Consider the following 18,883-nt stretch of genomic DNA (forward strand, 5'->3'; position numbering starts at 1 on the left):
ATTTATCTTTAATCACCTGACCATAATCATGTGTTGATGCCTTTATGTTTTGCCAACTTATTCATCTCATGTTAGCCCTTCAGCAGTGATGTGCACATCATCTCCAGGACTATGAATTAAAGTCTCTTTGTCTAATTGCCCACCCAAAACTTTCCATTTTACATCAGTAACTGTTTCAGAAATGCTTAAAATTCATCCTGGTCCTCAACTAGAGGAAATGAATAAAAAAGCTGAATTGTGCAGCCTAATTTCTACCACTTTTGTCACCAAAAGGAAGTGCAAAAATATTGACTTTCAAACAGGTTTCATGCTATTGGACAAGTATTTCAACATTGAAAAAATTACACACTTCAGCTTTATATCTGTATAATAACATGGCGACTGAAATGAAAGGCTTCCTCATTTGCATTACCGATCTAATTTCCTGCACTATTAAACACAGATGCATTTTGGGAAAGGCACTCTTGTAGAAGGGCCACATTTCACTGTCTTGTATTTTGATAAAAGCTATTTGTCATTGTCAGTCACTGCACTGTTTCCTCTTTAATTTTTCACCATTCCTCCTCTCTGTCTTTACATCTGTTCACCCTTCCATCAGAGATGCGTCACGATGGTCGACTAGTTTATCTAGATTTTTTTCTTATAGTTTTGAGATTTTTAGCAGCAGTGCTTTAATTAGACAAATTAGATTTAAACTTACAGTTTGCATAGTAAAACCTTGGAAAAGTTGCATCTTTAAATTCATCCTCTTTAAAGTACCATTGCTACAGTACACCAATTCATATTCAGATGGACATCTTTGGCCATTTTGTCAAGTCTATGTTGTTTTTTTTTAATGTTCTGCTATGAGCATTGCATTTTTAAGATTGAACAGTTAAAAAAAGTTCAATGCATCAGACCCCTGAATTCTGTTCCATTCCGATGGATCCGATGAATCAAAATTTTTGAACACAAGGACACGTTATATTTAAACTCTGTTCACACTTTACATGTTTTGCATCTATCTGCACTGTTTTGCAATCATATTTATATGTAAACATGCTCTAAATAAAAATGTTTGACCACTGCAGCACCTCCTGCTGTATTTTCAGTGTCTCGCAAAGGAATGTCAGATTTTTTTATTTGACGCCATAAACTTTACTTTTATAAATGCTCCTTTTTACAAAGGTGTCTCGAGAGAACTGTGTAGTCGTGTTTAATTCTTTGCACCAGAATTTCCCCCAAGAAATTTTGGAGCCGGCCAACGTGTCAGGGAATTATAAAGTTTACTAGACAAATTGGAAAAAATCTGGTCATCTCATTTCGGTGTATATTTTGTGCTGTAACACAATGGACTATGTATAATATGCAGTATGATAATGACACAGTCAGGTCAAATGAACAATAAACGGTTGTTCATTATAGCTGCTTTTACATTAAAAAACCAGCAGTAATGGAATTAGCATCTAATTCCTCTAACAGAGGGCAAAGCAATGTGCCTCATATCTTTTAGTTCACAAAGAAATATTAAAGGAACAAAAATAGTTAGGTTATGTCATATATAACCTTGGCTAATTTCTTGACTATTTTCCTCTGATTTTACATAGCACAGAAGTGTTTTGCTGCCAGCGTGAAGTCAAATGTGTGCAGCGTTTCTCTTCCAGATGACGGCAACGCAAGGCTGTTTTAATGTGATCCTGAAGAGAGAAGCTTCTCACTTCGGGCATACGAGACGGGAATAATGCAGGCTGCTTTTGCCAATGTGCGGGATATAACACGCTGTTGTCACAGATTAGGACTTTGCAAGCTATCGCGAAAGTGTAAACCTCCGTGGCAGCGAAGCACTGTCATCATTGGGATGGCGTCACGCTGTACACTTGTGGCATCAGCTATAGGGGTTGTTGATGCTTGGTGTTAATATTTCACCAGACATTGTATCAGACAATTTTTTAATTTGTCAGAGATTGGGCCGTTTTAACGGTAAAAAAACAACAACGGTATTTTCCACCCAAAGGAAACCCTGCTTTGCATTGTCTAGCATTTTTTTTTTTTATTGGTGTAAGCGGTCTGATTGGGGTCAGGTGATTCCGAAACAAGATTAATTATTCAGGGCTTCTTTCTGACCAATTAGTCAGCTAGTCAATTTTGAAAATATATAGTTATGCACATCCATCCATTTTACCAAAGAGAGACCATTTGTTCACCAACCAATCCATTCCTGCTAACTGCCAAAGACACAGCCAATTTAGTCTTGGACACATGGTACTGATTAAACCTGGAGGCAGCCTCCATTTCCTCGCCAGTTGACTTTCAGAATAATGAGACAGACCTTTCAGACATGTTAGCTCCTGCGAGATGTTGTCATCTAGATGCTGAGTCTCTTCAGCCCACTCTTTCTCTGCCCCTTTTCTTGTGAACTTTGATGTAACATTGGAAACAGTTTGAGAGAATCAGGCTTAACGGCCCCTGACAGCTGTAGATGGCCATTAAATGTATGGCTTGCCATCTAACCGCAGCCATCAGGACAAACAACACTTACCGCAACAGTGGATCACGAGGATGAATGGCACTCTAATTGGCAAAAAAAAGAGAGATAGAGCAATGAAGTGGAAGACAACGTAAAATTACTGGCTCAATCTGAGCCGACTCTAGAGACGACAACACCCTTGTGTATAGAAAGAAATAAAGCTATAAAGGCTAACACCTGTATATACTTACTGGGCGAACAGGCGTCGCTTGGTTCGCCTACAAATGATGATGAAATGCAGTGACGTTTTTGTTCTGCCAAGGTGTTCATTTGGTGAGATTTCTCCTGTTTGCGTACATCTCTGAAATTCTTGACTCAGGAGAACTCGGCTGATCAAAGAGCGCTGATGATTAGTTAAAACAATTCGTGGGTGTGGTTTGGACGTGACGCTTTATTTACAAACGCGCGTGCCAGCTGAGGAGTTGTTACCTAGGTTGTTAGCTAGGTTGCTAGCCTGTCTCTCAGAGATTGTACAGAAGTATACTTTTTTACCTTATTTGCAACACAAACTCTACAAAGACAGCGCGACCATGACAAAAGAGTAAAGAGAGATTGGAGTTTTTAAAAGTGGAAGTGGCCGTGACAAGTTTAATAAAGCAAAGAAGCGACACATTGCTAAAAGCAGCAGTCCACAGAGAGAAAAACCTGCATTATTGGTTTTACTTATGGCTGGAACAGTACATTAAACACAGTGACATCACCCTAAACTAACTAATTTTAAAACGACATCATGCGTAGTGTAAACACCGGCTTCATTTGCTTAGGGTGCTTCAGTTCGTCCAGGAGAAAAACGTTTGGCTTCTTCCAAAGTATAAACCAGGCTTAACTTGCAACTATTTTATTTCACTTACTGTGATGGCGACTAGCCAACATCTGGGTTTAAAATTTTGCATCAACCTTTTTTTCATTTTTGCAAAAAGTCGCATCTTATTTGCCAGTCACCTGTGATTCAACCGCTATACATGTTAAAATTATGTAATTGTCATATTTCTTTGGGCAAAAAATCACCATTAGACTTATTATAAATTGCCTTATTCACAAAAGTCAGTGCAATTTACCAGCCACAATTAGCATTGCTATTATGTCAGAGCCCAACCCTAAGTCTATAGGATTCTTTTCGCCCATTTTTTTTTTCCACTAGATGAAAATCACAAGTCTGTTTGCTTAGAAAAGTAATAGCAAACCTCTTCTCAATAAGCCACGTGATGTATCATTCATTTCTGTAGCACAAATGGGACGAGATACGCACCAAATTTTTAAAAGTCTTAAATGTTAAAACCCAAATCTTAGGGTTAGGGGTTTGTTCAGATCCCTGGGAGTACATTGCCTTAGCAAATTAAATAGTTAGGAATAAAAGGTTATTGTGTTGTCTGGTTGGTTGTAAACTGTCGTTTTCAGGTTTTGCTTATAAAACTGGACTCAAACCTTTAGCTGTGGATTCACTGAATCTAACTGATTGTTCTCTAGAGTGACATTATTGGCTGAAAACAGATTATTGCCATTTACAATGACAAAACAGTGTACTTTTCTCATAGATGAAACTCGAATGTGTGCATATTCGTTGTCCTGGGCCCCCTGTACGGCCAAATGCCCATCTCAGCTTGACCACATGAGAGAGAAAGTGCCATAGCAGCAAACTCTGACCTGACAGTCAGCTGTCCTGTGAGTTGCCAACTGTGTTTAGAGAAGAGAAAATATGTGTGTTTGAGTGAGGCAGATAAAGACCAAATATGTTTGTCGTGTCACCTGCTGTTTGGGAATTGTGCAGGGAGTGTTTGTGTGCATGTGTGTGCAGTTGTCTAATCTCACACAGCCTGTTACTTGCGGACAGCAGGTCAAACAGCATCATGTATCAGCCAGACATCCAGAATTCAGAGAGAGAGAGAGAGAGAGAGAGATCCACAGTGGTTCACACCATTTACTGTGCCTTCATATTATTTTATTGCAAACTGAAGCTGTCCAATCATGTGCTGCAAAAAATAATTCAAAATAACACATTTTTAGAGATGTTGGTTAAATTATGCCAGGACTCACTACAGCCAGAGAGGAAAAGTCTGAATGTTTTGCCATCGATTGTTGGATTGAGATTACCTTGGGTATTGGGGATTACTGTTGCCATGGATACTGATTCCTCCTACTGTTGTACAACGGATGGGCACATTTGCTGTGCTCAACCAGCCATGAGCTGTACCATTTGAAATTTGGGCTAATTTATAGCATTACTTGTTTCGGGTGGCTTTTATTTGCTGTGAAACACAGCCTTGTTTGTGAAAGTCCCTTGCTTTTGATGTTTTTCCATTTTTATGGTGATGACATCATTGGATTGCACATCCACCTGGCCTGTTTTTGGACTGTGCAGAGATGAGGGATGTGGTAGTATGATTTTAATGCTCTTAGCGGATTTTGTGACTTGTAGATTTGAGTTGTTTATGAAACAAAGACAGTTGGGGTTCGGTCAACTGAACTCTATATAAATTAAATTAGTCTTAGTCTTTAGTCTAGTTTAAAACTCAAGAAAAAATTGTGGTTTTATTGTTAGTGATTGGGGGTCAATGGTTTTTACTATTTAGGACACTAATAATGATTTGAATCAGTGATTGCAATGATTTGGGCAAAGAGATTTTAAATATTTTGGGTCAGTGATTTCAGACATATTCATAATCTATCATCGTGAAAATTAACGATCAATTAATCGATTAAACGTTAATACCGCAAAACGACCCCTGGAGTTGCGAGTTCGAATCCAGGGCGTGCAGAGTGACTCCAGCCAGGTCTCCTAAGCAACCAGATTGGCCTGGTTGCTAGGGGGGGTAGTGTCACATGGGGTAACCTCCTCGTGGTCGCTATAATGTGGTTCTCGCTCTCGGTGGGGCGCGTGGTGAGTTGTGTGTGGATGCCGCAGAGAATGGCGTGAAGCCTCCACACGCGCTATGTCTCTGTGGTAACACGCTCAACAAGCCACGTGATAAGATGCGTGGATTGACTGTCTCAGATGCAGAGGCAACTGAGATTCGTCCTCCGCCACCCGGATTGAGGCGAGTCACTACGCCACCACGAGGACTTAGAGCGCATTGGGAATTGGGCATTCCAAATTGAGGAGAAAAGGGAAGAAAAAAAAAATACAATACTGCAAAACGCACGTGGGGGGACTCAGAATAGTATGTGCATGTAGCCTACTGTTTAAATATAATTTAAATGAATACATTTAAGAAGTGCAAGCATCAGCATTTTCCTATTAAATATTCTTAGTTTAGTGTATTTTAATACATTTACAGTATGTTAAGTATGAATTTGTGAATTGTTTAATTACTGTTTATGAATTACTGATAATAATATCTTGTACACATGATATATAACTATACATGTTTGAGTTCATTAAAACTTCACGTTGTGGATCGTGGAATATTTCAGACCTTTGGACTTTTTTTTATTTGAAATTAAGTCAAATCAGAACATGCTGCATAAACACAGTAGGATACACACCATTTTCTCTGGTGCTGATGAGATGCCAGCTGAACGTGCTTTCTCGGCGATCACTGACGTAGTTGTAGGTTGAGATGAAACAAGGAGACCAGCAGGTCAGCTGTGCTTGTTTCATGTACATGAACACACTATCATGGTGTATGCAGAAAACATAATGTAAATTTATAAAGAAATGCTCCAACACCAGTTACACTGAGCCTGCTTCATCTTTATCTGTGCGTTGTCTTCTGTGCGGTGAAGACGTGACATGCAGCGCTCAAGCGTATAGACTATCGATTAATCATTAACATCCCTAATTTGAGGTTAGTAATGACAATGATTTGAGGTAAGAGATTTCAACAACTTGGAGGTCAGTGACTTCAAAAATTTGTGGTAAATTATTTCAATGCTTTGGGGTGTGTGATCGTAACAATTTGGGGTTAGTGATTTCAGTATTTTGGGGTCAAAAAATTTCAATGATTTGGTGTCAGTTATTTCAAGGATTTGAGGTCAGTGATTCCAATGCATCAAGGTCAGTCATTTCTATGATTTGGCATCAGCAATATCAGTGATTTAGGGTCAGTGATGACTATGATTTGGGCTCAGTCATTTCAAATATTTGGGGTCATTGATACCAATGATTTGGGGTCGGTGATGACAGTGATTTGAGTCCAGGGATTACAGTGATTTTGGGTCAGTAATTTTAAAGATTTGGGGTCAGTGATTTCAATGGTTTGGGCTCTTTGATGACAATGATTTGAGATCTGTGATTTCAGGGCAGTGATTTCAGTGATTTGGGGTCAGTAATGTAAATTATTTTGGCTAAGTAATTTTATAGATTAAGGGTCAGTGATTTCAATGGTTTGGGCTCTTTGATGACAGTGATTACAGTGATTAGCGGTCAGTAATTTCAATGATTTGGGTCTGTAATTTCAAAGATTTAGGGTCAGAGATTTCAATGATTTGGGGTCAGTGATGACAATGATTTGGGGTCAGGGATTTCAGTGATTTGGGGTCAGTGATTTTGATGATTTGGGGTTAGTGATTACACCAGTTTGGGTTTATAGTTTTGGCTCAGTAATGTCAAATATTTTAGTTCCATCATTTAGGATCAATGATTTTAAAAAGTTGAAATTAGTGATTTCAAAGATTTGGGGACAGTGAGTTCACTAGTTCTGCTTTATTGCAGGCAGAAGACATAGAAAACAGAGCCAACAATTGTTTGCAGCACTGCTTGACACACACACACACACACACACACACACACACACACACACACACACACAAACACATACACAGGATTGTTCTCTTTTAGTTGAATTCAAGGCCAATGAACAACACTGGCTTTGATCAGACATTTGAAATGCAAAGAGCAGGATTACTTTTCTCTTGCACTCTCTTGTTTTCTCTTGCTTCATCTTTTTCATAAAAGCACTCCTCTCCTTGTTTCTCTTCTCTCTTTCTTTCTTCGCCCTTGCTCCAGATGCACAGTGTGCTCAGCAAAATGGACAACAGCCACTTCCTGTCTGCAGGGGCTGTGCAGTCCATCTATCCGAGTGTTGCCTAAAGGCCCAGACACACCAAACCAACATCAAAGAATTAGCGGCGACAAAAGCTGACTGTGGTGTCGCCTCACGTTGCCTGCATCTGGGCAAAAACTAGGCCGACAGATGCTCAACAACGGCCCGACATTGGCCGACGACTGACCATCAACTTGGTGTGTCACGGCCTTAAGATTCTAGATTTTTTTGAGTTGAGGGGCTGATTAGACCAAACACGTTCTTACTCTTAAAAAAAAGCAAGACACAGTGCAATGAACAGGCCAATGCTGTAACAGAATGCAGGTGTCTTGAGATGCATTTTTGTTATTAACATTTTTATTGATTCCATTCATAAAAAACCAATAGACACAACATAAAATGCGGAACCAGATATATAAATTAAACCCTTCCCCCCGAACATCACCCCCAGCTGACACAAACACGCATTACAGTGGTCTCTTACAATTATAGCAAAAAATTTGAAACAAACTAAAAAAAAAAAAAACCTTCAAAAAGCAAGAGTGCACATACATATCAAACTAAAAATTTAAAATCAAAAATCCCTCTCCACTGCCCCTCCCCGAGAACCCTCCAAAAAATCAAAATATCCACCTCACTTCCTATTAAACAAATCCCACTTTCCTAACCTTCTGAAGATTGCCTCCTCAAAAACTCCCGAAACGAGGGTGCCCCAGCAGCTGTCTTCCACCCCTTAGTATTATTCGCCTGGCCACCATAACTCCGGCCAGGACCCAACCTATCAAGTGGCTATCCCCAAAATGTATGACTTCCCCATCACGCAAAATGCAGAGTCTGGGGCAAAATGAAAACCTTGTGTCCAACACATCACACATAAATCCCTGAATCTTTAACCGAAATTCCTGTATTTTAACACATCCCCAAAAAACATTGGTTGTGTCTCCATCTTCTGATTGGCATCGCCAGCAGGTGGGAGTGTCTTTAAGACCAAGTCTATACAATCTAGAGGTGGTCCAATATAATCGATTCAAAATCTTAAATTGCATCAGACGCACCGTTGCATCTCTAGATGTAGACTTGACATTTTTTAGAATCTTAATCCACACTCCCTCCTCCAATACCAAATTTAAATCTCTCTCCCATAATCTCTTGAGAGAAGTTGAAGCTTCATCCCCCAGACTCTGAATCACTGAGATGCATTTTTAACAATTTAAGTTTTTGTTAACTTGCATCTAAAAAATGCGCCGCTCTTGTGCGAGGCGCTGAAAAATTTGCGAGACGTGGCGCAACGGTCTAGCGCATGTTTGTATAGAAAAACAATGGAAAACAGCAGACTCAAAAATATGTTTTGTGTGAATGAAAATAAGGCCAAAACAGGGTAATTTTTCACACTTTAACTAGTTTTATTTATTTATCAACTAACACCATCCAACAATGGATATAAAAGCATCACAGGAGAAGCCTGTAGCCTCATTTTTGACACTGTGGAATTGTTATTTTTATGAACCAGCAAATGTAATTTTACATCACATTCTTGTTTGATAACATTCTGTGGTGGAAATAATATTGTGAACATTTTTAAAATTATATGGTAATTTTATAGCTAGCATTTTATGTATCCTAAATACATACAGTTAAATGATATCTTCACACTTTGTGCATAATGTCAAGCATGCTATTCACTTATATTGTTGTCTCCTTGGTAATTAGAGTCATGCTGTCTTTATCAATCCAAGGCTATGTCTACATTAATGTTACATGTTTGAAATGCTCCCCGTCCACACTGCCGTTTTCAAGCATTTCCACAAGTTGCTCGTCCACACTGAAATATATGAAAACGCTTAAGTCCCCTTACTGAGCATGCAAAAAATCAGCGTTGCATGTACGGTCTGAAATGCAATTGTTCTCGTGGTCCGTCGCCGGACACCAATTCCAACTAAATTTCACATCGCCTTCGAAGGCATACAATGTGAATGTTGTAGAAAGTAACATTTATCTTTAACAGGTGAATATCAGGCATTTACAGCTAACGAAGTTTACCCTGCAATCATTTACTTCCGCATTCTAAAACCCGGAAGTGAGAAAAGGTTCCATAGTCAGGTTTCCATCTAAGTTGCGAATTTAATCTATGCGAAATAACGCTAAAATTTAATGATGTCTTTTTTTGGAATGGGACACTTTTTGTTGCACATCAAAGAATTTATTCTGTAAATGTGTTTCCGTTGTAGTTTATGAGCACGTCTTGTTACCAAATAAAAAATGTATCCACCTCAAGTGAGCTACTATGCTTTTTATGTGCATATTTTAGAAACTTTATTTGCATCTTGGTGTTTCCATCCAGCATTTTCTATGCAAGATCCCAAAGTTTCCATTAAAATATGTGAATGGAAACCCAGCTATATATCCTCCAAGAACATCTCAAGCTTTAAGTCTTTCAAAGGCGAGCATTACTTCCTCTACACTGCCTCTCTGAAACCTCACGTCCGTATCTTCTCTCATCTTCATGCTCCCGGGATTTCAAAGTTCTTAACACTTTGTTTTTGTTCCTCAAAGTTAGAAATGTTCGTCTCTCTTTTCCCTGGATTCCTGAAGTCACACCATCTGCACACTCTGTCTCCTTCTCTCTCTCTGTCTCTTTCTTTTTCTCAGCATGAGATAAGGGACATTGTGTCCTCAATACTATGGTGGACATGGTCTGAATGACAACATGATGGTACCATTGAGTGGAGAGTGGAAAACTCTCTCTCTCTCTCTCTCTCTCTCCCTGTCTCACACCTTCATTAGCACATCCCTGAGAGAGATGTGTCTTTCAGAGGTGGCAAACTGACTGTGCATCACAGGATGTAGAAAGAAGTGATGCTGTACTGCTCTGAGTGGGCTGTTGAATTTACATTGATATTGTTGTATTTATGAGTGTGTGCACATTCACACACATACTACACAATATTACTCATCTTGGTTGCGTGGATGTTAGTCCAAGGCCAGAAACATACCTAACTTTACACAAACGTAGACATGAATACTTGGCCGGCACATTGAAAGCGTGCGGTCTCATTGAACATACTTAACGTGTGCGTTACTGTGGCATTAACATAACTCGGTACTCAAGGGGGCGATAAAGATACCAACTTAACAATGAACATTCTAAAAAGCTTTGGCTAACATTATGTAAAGGTTCTGCACGAACATTGTTAAAATAATGTTAATGGAATGTCCTTATGATGTTATTAGTAGGGCGGACAATCGATTACGTTTTTTACCGAATCAATGACATGCCGATTAATTAATCAAATTAATCAAAGTGCCCCCCAAATGAAGCCTACAGTCGACAGCAATACATTTTGCAATTGAGCTCGTCAATCTGTCTTTTATTGCATGCTGTCTGCACTATTTTTAATTGTTGTCTATGTGTCATATGGGCACTTTAGGAGTGTCTCACTGGTTTTCAGCATCATTAAAACCACATTTTTAAGATGCTGTCTCAAGTTATAAGTAGTTGAAAATCGCATCGAGACCCCTGCGTTCTGTTGTACTTCGTCCAATTGTTAAGAGTTTGAGTGGCACTCATTCTGTGGCTGCGCAGCTTGTGAGGTTTTTTGAGACGCACTGATTGCCCCCTGCTGACGAGCTCGTAAAATCTCAAAGTTACTGTGTAAATGTACTTCAAGCTTGAATAGCTCCATTGATAGGAAAATATGTACTTTTATCAAGAAATTTACATATGGGTTGAAGGATTGATTAGTTGCGTACATTTTTTTAACACGTTATTTTTTTCATTTAATTATTCACACTAAATTAACGTGTTAAATTGATAGCCCTAGTTATAAGTATTCAATAAATGTTCAAAGTTCTCAATGTTAGGAGAAAACGTTTTTTTGTACAATATTGTTTGTATGTCCTTTAATCTAGATTTTTTTCTGAGAGTGAAAACTGATAAAGAAGTCGGCAAATTAAGTTATTATGAAGCTTTCATGTCTTCAGGAATGTTATGCTAACCTTTAAAGAACATTCTACTCACGTTAAGAAAACTGGACATTTTTGGCCTGGGTAGCTCAGTGAGTTAAGATGCTGACTATCACACCTGGAGTTCGCGAGTTCGAATCCCAGGGCATGCTGAGTGACTCCAGCCAGGTCTCCTAAGCAACCAAATTGACCCGGTTGCTAGGGAGGGTAGAGTCACATGGGGTAACCTCCTCGTGGTTGCTATAATGTGGTTCGCTCTCGGTGGGGCGCGTGGTGAGTTGTATTTGGATGCTGCAGTAGATGGCGTAAAGCCTCCACACACGCTATGTCTCCACAATAACACGCTGACGGTCTCAGACGCGGAGGCAACAGAGATTCGTCCTCCGCCACCCGGACTGAGGCGAGTCACTATGCCACCATGAGGACTTAGAGCGCATTGGGAATTGGGCATTCCAAATTGGGGCAAAAAATAAAAGAAAAAAGAAAAAAAAGAAAACTGGACATTTTTATGATGCCCACAACCACAATGTAATGTTTGGAAAACATTTTAAGAACATACATTTGTAAACTGGGTACCTTGAAATATCAGCACCACTTTAACTATGTGACGGTAGTCGACCTGAAAGAGAAAACGTACACAGAAGAAATGCATGTTAATGTCCTCTATTGAGCTCTTTACGGCAAAGCCGAGAATGTATTCACACTTGCGTTGCGCTATGAATTGCGGTGTGACGCATTTAAGAATGCAACGACACATGAAATCGAGGCCACATCTACACTTATGCATTTTATTTGCGTGACGCCTCCCACACACACTAGAACAGAACATTTCGAAAATGCTCTCCATAACTGCATACTATGTTATAAATGCTCTATGGAATGATCTATTTATTCAATTGGACAAATCTTGGATCAGTAAAACATATAGAAATGTCGTGTTGTCACTTTTATGTGCTTGATCTGTGTTGAGTTCATCGTGTTCAATCTGTGACCGGTCCACCTGCCAGCGAAACTAGTGCAACACAAGCACCCAAAGGCCCACAGGCCATACTGTGTCCTCCAGACTGCTGATAAAAACTTCATAAACACTCAGAGAAATGATAAAGCCTGAGGACTGAATTGATTTAACCCAGTTTCCCGTATGCCTGCGGCTCCACAAACTATCACATCTCTTGAGAGTCAGAGCTTTCAAAGGATAAATCTTTGTTAGCTGGTTTGTGCTTATTTGTTCGACATTTAATTAATGAGTATTTAATTAAGAGAGTTCCATCCACAACCCCTACAAAAAGTACTCCGGAAGTACCATGGTACAGTGATGGTATCAGATTTGAATACCATGGTAGTTAGAAATATATTTATAAGTGGTATTGCCATGGTAAATGTCCAAAAAACATGGTATTAGCATTGTACTATGTCCAAAAACATAATACCATGGCATTTGTTTTTGTAAAAAAGGTACTTTTAACTGTCTAGCTCTCAAATGGAGACAAATATGACTTATTACTGCTGTTTTTTGCCTATTTAATTTATATTGGGTCTTAATTTTGGTGTTGTGGGCTAATTCAGTTTTGTTCCCATTTGTTTGCATTTTCATATGTTGTTGTACCTCAGACATTCGTGCAAATAGCACTGCATAATGAACGCATATTTGCGTTCTAATTATTTACACTGTAGTACGTTTATTTATTTTTCGTAAGAAGGGTTGAGCGCGACTTCCCGCCATTTCACTATGGACGTTTCAGAGAACGTTCTAGTGATGCAGGTAAATAATGCACCAGCGCCCTCTGCTGGACAACACTACAAACTGACGCTTCTGTTGTTTGTGTTTTATTTTCCTGGTAAAATAAACGTCTTTCACATTGTAATTATATTAATAAGGGGTCAAAAATAATTTTATATATATATATATATATATATATATATATATATATATATATATATATATATATATATATATATATATATATATATGTATATTTAGAAATAATTTAGTGAGGTTTATGCTTTGAACAAGTAATAATAATAATAATAATAATAATACATTTGATCTGAATAGCACCTTTTATACATAAAATGCAGCTCAAAGTGCTTCACAGTTACAGGGAATAGAAAAATAAAATTTCAGACAAAGTAAAAACAAATTAAGACAAACAGATCAAAATCAAAGAATAAAATGGAGTAAATAATAATATTAATAAAGGATACGAAATTGAATAAAATGACCAACAGACATTAAATATATTAATCAAAAGTGGGAAAATATGCCAGTGGAACAAGATGAAATATAATTATAATAAAACATATATAATTTATATTACATCTGATCTTACACAGCTTTGCTTTATCTTGTTTAGAGGATGTTTAGATATTCTAACAGGAAAAGAACATTAATGTACTTGTCATTTCTTTTTTCTTTTTTTGCTGTTGAGATAAAAATTGTGTGGAAATCCAAAGTTTGAAAGTTTAGTCCGTTTCATTTGCTGCATTAATTGTGATAAAAATGCACTGTATATTGCACTTTAAATTATTCACAAAACAGCAATCGAAATGGGTGACATTGTTACGTTACTAATGAAGGCAATGACTATTAAACTGTAATAAGAATAGCATCATGTATAAATGATACGCTAAAGACATGTACAAATATTTTAATATAGGTTGTATGAGATATAGTTTAGTATTACATATATTATATTGATCGTATAGTTCATGTTATGAAAAGACATGTTTTCATGCTCTAATTGTGAATGAATTGTTTGGGTATGTTCATGTGTTGTCCACTAGGTGGCAGCAAATACAAATAATGACTTGCTAGGGCAGCTGACAAGTGTGTTTGGTACACTTGACAATATTTCCTCTTTCTGTCTTTCTAGATCACGGGGGCGATCCTGTTGGCAGTAGGACTATGGGGCAAGTTCATTTTGGGTCCGTATATCTCTCTGATCGCTGAAAACTCCACCAATGCCCCATTTGTGCTTATAGGAACTGGAACTACCATCATCGTGTTCGGACTGTTCGGGTGCTTCGCCACTTGCCGTGGGAGTCCATGGATGCTCAAACTGGTTAGAGAGAGAGACAAATATATGAACAGCAAGATTTCCTACATTTGTAAACTTTTATAGACATCACATCTAAACTCTATCTGTCTCTTCAGTATGCCATGTTCCTGTCTCTGGTTTTCCTGGCAGAACTGATTGCTGGCATCTCAGGCTTTGTTTTCCGTCATGAGGTGAGACAAGCACATAGAATTTGAGGCGATGTCCCATTATGCACCTGTTATAGAACATGCATTGTTTGATGGAGATTGTGTGTTTTTTCAGATCAAAGGCACCTTTCTGAGGACGTACAATGAGGCCGTGCAGAACTATAATGCTCAGGATGAGCAAAGCATTGCTGTGGATAATGTCCAGAGGAATGTGAGTTCACACTCTGATCACATTCTGTTCCACACACTTTCACCACAGAGATATATATATATATATGTGTGCTTGGAGTGTTTGGAAAGGAAAAAATACACATTTTACTGGCAATCATTGAACTTTTACTAAAAATGACTTACAGTGGTTTTCAAGAGACCCAGAACTCTATTTATTTTTTTATCCCCTTTTTACCCCAATTTTGGAATGCCCAATTCCCACTACTTACTAAGTCCTCATGGTGGCGCGGTTACTCACCTCAATCCGGGTGGCGGAGGACAAGTCTCAGTTGCCTCCGCTTCTGAGATGTCAATCCGCGCATCTTATCACGTGGCTCGTTGTGCATGACACTGCAGAGACTCACAGCGTCACTCACTCATGCTACTCTCCGTGATCCACGCACAACTTACCACACGCCCCATTGAGAGCGAGAACCCCTAATCGTGACCACGAGGAGGTTACCCCATGTGACTCTACCCTCCCTAGCAACCGGGCCAATTTGGTTGCTTAGGAGACCTGGCTGGAGTCACTCAGCACACCCTGGATTCGAACTCGCGACTCCAGGGGTGGTAGTCAGTGTCAAGAATACTCACTGTTTCGAAAGTATAGCCATAAAATGTGTGTGTAAACATGATTTCAGTGTGATGAAATCACTTACTAACCGTTTCTGCATAAAGTTACATCCAATTTTACAACTTCGTTGCCATGACGACGTAATACCATAAACCCGTTATCCTGCAAAAAGGACAGTTTAAACACTGTCCTTTTTTAAATGAGGGACGAGGCGAAATTATTTTCTGTGGTAATCAATATTACGCCACAAATGCTGTCAATTGAGATTAACTTCTACTGAACTCTAACGAAGACTATTGACACTGTTTATTTAGAGTTTAGGTGTGTTCCAGTCGACTGTTAGTGTCTTCCGGAGTGGACTTCACACGGCATTCAGCCATCTTAAGGGAGATTCCAATCTGGGAATGTTTATGTTCAGTTGGAAGGGCACTTCAGACGGCATAGGGCATAAGTGTACATCGATACGTCACTTCACAGGAAGTAGAGAGGGAAATTTACCGACCAGTCATTGCAAACCAGCAGAGTACTGACGTAGTTTGTATAAAATAAATATTAAATCAAATAAACGAAAGGAGTTTGAGACGCTGTCATATACATTTAGCTTAATTTACCTCAGGTGTGCTTTCTATGCAGTTGTGCTCGAGTGCAAAGTGCACGAGATGTGACCGTTACATCCATTATCATGACAATAGGTCAAATAACAGTTAAGAAGAAACACATATTATAAAATAACCACATAACATTTTTTTTTTTATTAATCAGCAAGTCATTTTACTTAAATATATTAATTTAAATGTATAACAATAATTTTTTTTATAAGTATACATGTGAATGTATTATATAAATGTAAATATGTGGATGTAAGGTGATTTATTGTACTTACAGAACTGTGTGACATGCTTTCGCTACCAGACATAAGGCATCTGCCGCTGAACGCTAGCGAACATGGAGTTCGTCAGAGCGTTTTTTTTCTGCGTGCTCTAAACCCCAACTAATCCTTTACAAATAAGAGCCAGAGTGGCTTCGACTTTCATTTTCATTTCTATTTCTATTTTACGGCAATTACCCCAGAAGCGATGATTTTGTTCTCTTAAACACAATGGAATGAAACGCTGCTTTATTAGCAAATTGTTTTTGCTATATTCCAGTTTTGCGCATAAATTAAATTCCTAACTTGGATGGAAACGTTACTACTAATAGTAAGAATAAATCTTAAAATATGAAAATCTAAAAAATATTGCATAGTAGCATATCTGTCGCCAGACCATATTTTCTTTGTTTTTACGGACATGATGTAAACACGCAGGACAAATGACGGAAGCTGAACTTTTCCTGCCAAATTGAACCCAAATTCTCTGAACATAAAATCATTATTGTATGCTCACCGTAGTGACTTGAGGTAATGTAACAAAAAGTGACATGTTTTTCTAACAATAATTAAATGTGAAATCCTATGTAGTGTTCCTCTATGGTGTACGATTGATGGGAGCCTTAAATTTCCCACCAAATTGAACCAGACAGCTCAAAACATGAAATCTTTATCAGACTTACCGTAGTGACTCGGTGCAAGGCAAGAACACAGTTTAAAACAAAAAGTTACATGGCTTTTCAACAAAAATTTAAAAGAGAACCATTTCATAGTTGACCTTCGTAGTGTAGGTAGGAGGGAAGCCTTCAGTTTCCCGCCAAATCGAACCTTACAGCTCTGAATGTAAATTATTACTCTAGACTTACCGTAGTGACTCGGTGTAAGGCAAAAACACAATTTTGAACAAAAAGTTACATGGTTTTTTGACAAAAAATGAAATGTGTAACCCTTGGTAGTGGACCTTCATAGTGTACAAATGATGGAAGCGTTACATTTCCCGCCAAATTGAACCTTACAGCTCTGAATGTAAATTATTACTCTAGACTTACCGTAGTAACTTGGTTTAAGGCAGGAACACAATTTTGAATAAAAAGTTACGTTTTTTTAACCCAAAATGAAATGTGTAAACCTTCGTAGTGTACCTTCGTAGTGTACGAATGACGGGAGTGTTACATTTCCCGCCAAATCGAACCTTACAGCTCTGAATGTAAATTATTACTCTAGACTTACCGTAGTGACTTGGTGTAAGGCAAGAACACAATTTTGAACAAAAAGTTACATGGTTTTTGACAAAAAATTTAACGAGAAACCCTTCGTAGTGTACGAACGATGGAAGCCTTCGATTTCCCTCCAAATCGAACCTTACAGCTTTGAATGGAAATCATTAGTGTAGGCTTACTGTAGTGACTCAGGTTAAGGCAAGAACATGGTTTTGAACAAAAATTTGGTTTTCTAACTATTTTTTTTTTTACGAGAAATCCTTTGCAGTGCAAAGAAAAACGTTAGATAACAGTGCTTTACAATGTTGCACTTTATTCCAACCCATATAAACATAATATCTAGTTCATTTTCACCACTTTATGAGCACATTTGACCAAAAATCATGTAGTCTCCAATCTCCAATTCAGTTCTATGACACTTTCGGTAAAACATTCATTAGAGCTTGTCAGACGTTCTGTAGCAAAAACAACCAAAGCGAAGGGACCCTTTCACCTCTGATTGAGTAAACGTTCTTACTCTCTTTGTCCTTAGTTGCGTTGTTGTGGCGTTCTGAACTATACTAGCTGGTTCTCCAGCATTTATTTCCCTGAGAACGGAATTCCACCCAGCTGCTGTGCCAACATCTCCGACTGCAACAACTCGGACCTGAGAAACGCCACCATAGCAGTCACTAAAATCCACCAACAGGTAACACACACACACACTCACACAAACAAACACACAAGCTTGCTTTATTTATTTCCATCTATTTAACTTTTTTCCCCTCATTTCTCAGGGCTGCTATGAACTAGTGACATCTTTTATTGAGACTAACATGGGCATTATCGCTGGAGTAACGTTTGGAATTGCGTTCTCGCAGGTAGGAAACAATAGTTATTAAATACTCTATACCTCTGTAGCATTTTCCCACTTTCACTTATAATGTTAGTCTGGATTTCTTGCACCAAAAAATTTCATAATTTAGTTTTACGTGACCATTTTTCATCTTCTGTCTGACCTTTATGCCCTACCTTTTTCTCTGCTTACGTGTCATAATCACCTCTGACATTATTGTTTGCAAACTAATATTTTCCTTTTACCGCCGAGATGAGCGAACAGCTGGCTGGTGTTTTCTCACACAGGTAGAGCGGGTGGATGTCGTAGAAATGAGTCACTCTGTACTGCTGTGTGTGCATGTGTGTGCGAAAGCTAAAACGAGAGCTGCGCTACCATGACAACCTCACGGTGAACGGCGACCTGGGCTGTCTGTGTTTTCCCAGCCCTCATTTAGTAAACACACACACACGCGTAAAGGCGTGGGAGCCAAGTGTGTGGCACAGCTGGGGTTTGCTGGCGAATGTGCCTGTTTCAAACA

At 38.6% G+C, this 18,883-nt stretch overlaps 1 protein-coding gene across 1 annotated transcript in view; it reads left to right on the forward strand.

Annotated features, from left to right (window-relative positions):
* tspan7b (tetraspanin 7b) overlaps positions 1–18,883 on the forward strand; it is a 37,743-nt gene that overhangs the window by 11,470 nt on the left and 7,390 nt on the right. The window contains exons 2-6 of the mRNA XM_051694641.1: positions 14,325–14,513; positions 14,606–14,680; positions 14,772–14,867; positions 18,061–18,216; positions 18,305–18,388. Coding sequence (XP_051550601.1) covers positions 14,325–14,513; positions 14,606–14,680; positions 14,772–14,867; positions 18,061–18,216; positions 18,305–18,388 — 600 coding nt within the window. The remainder of the gene's footprint in view (positions 1–14,324; positions 14,514–14,605; positions 14,681–14,771; positions 14,868–18,060; positions 18,217–18,304; positions 18,389–18,883) is intronic.

Source organism: Myxocyprinus asiaticus, chromosome 50 (assembly GCF_019703515.2).
Source record: "Myxocyprinus asiaticus isolate MX2 ecotype Aquarium Trade chromosome 50, UBuf_Myxa_2, whole genome shotgun sequence".
Lineage (NCBI taxonomy): Eukaryota > Metazoa > Chordata > Actinopteri > Cypriniformes > Catostomidae > Myxocyprinus > Myxocyprinus asiaticus.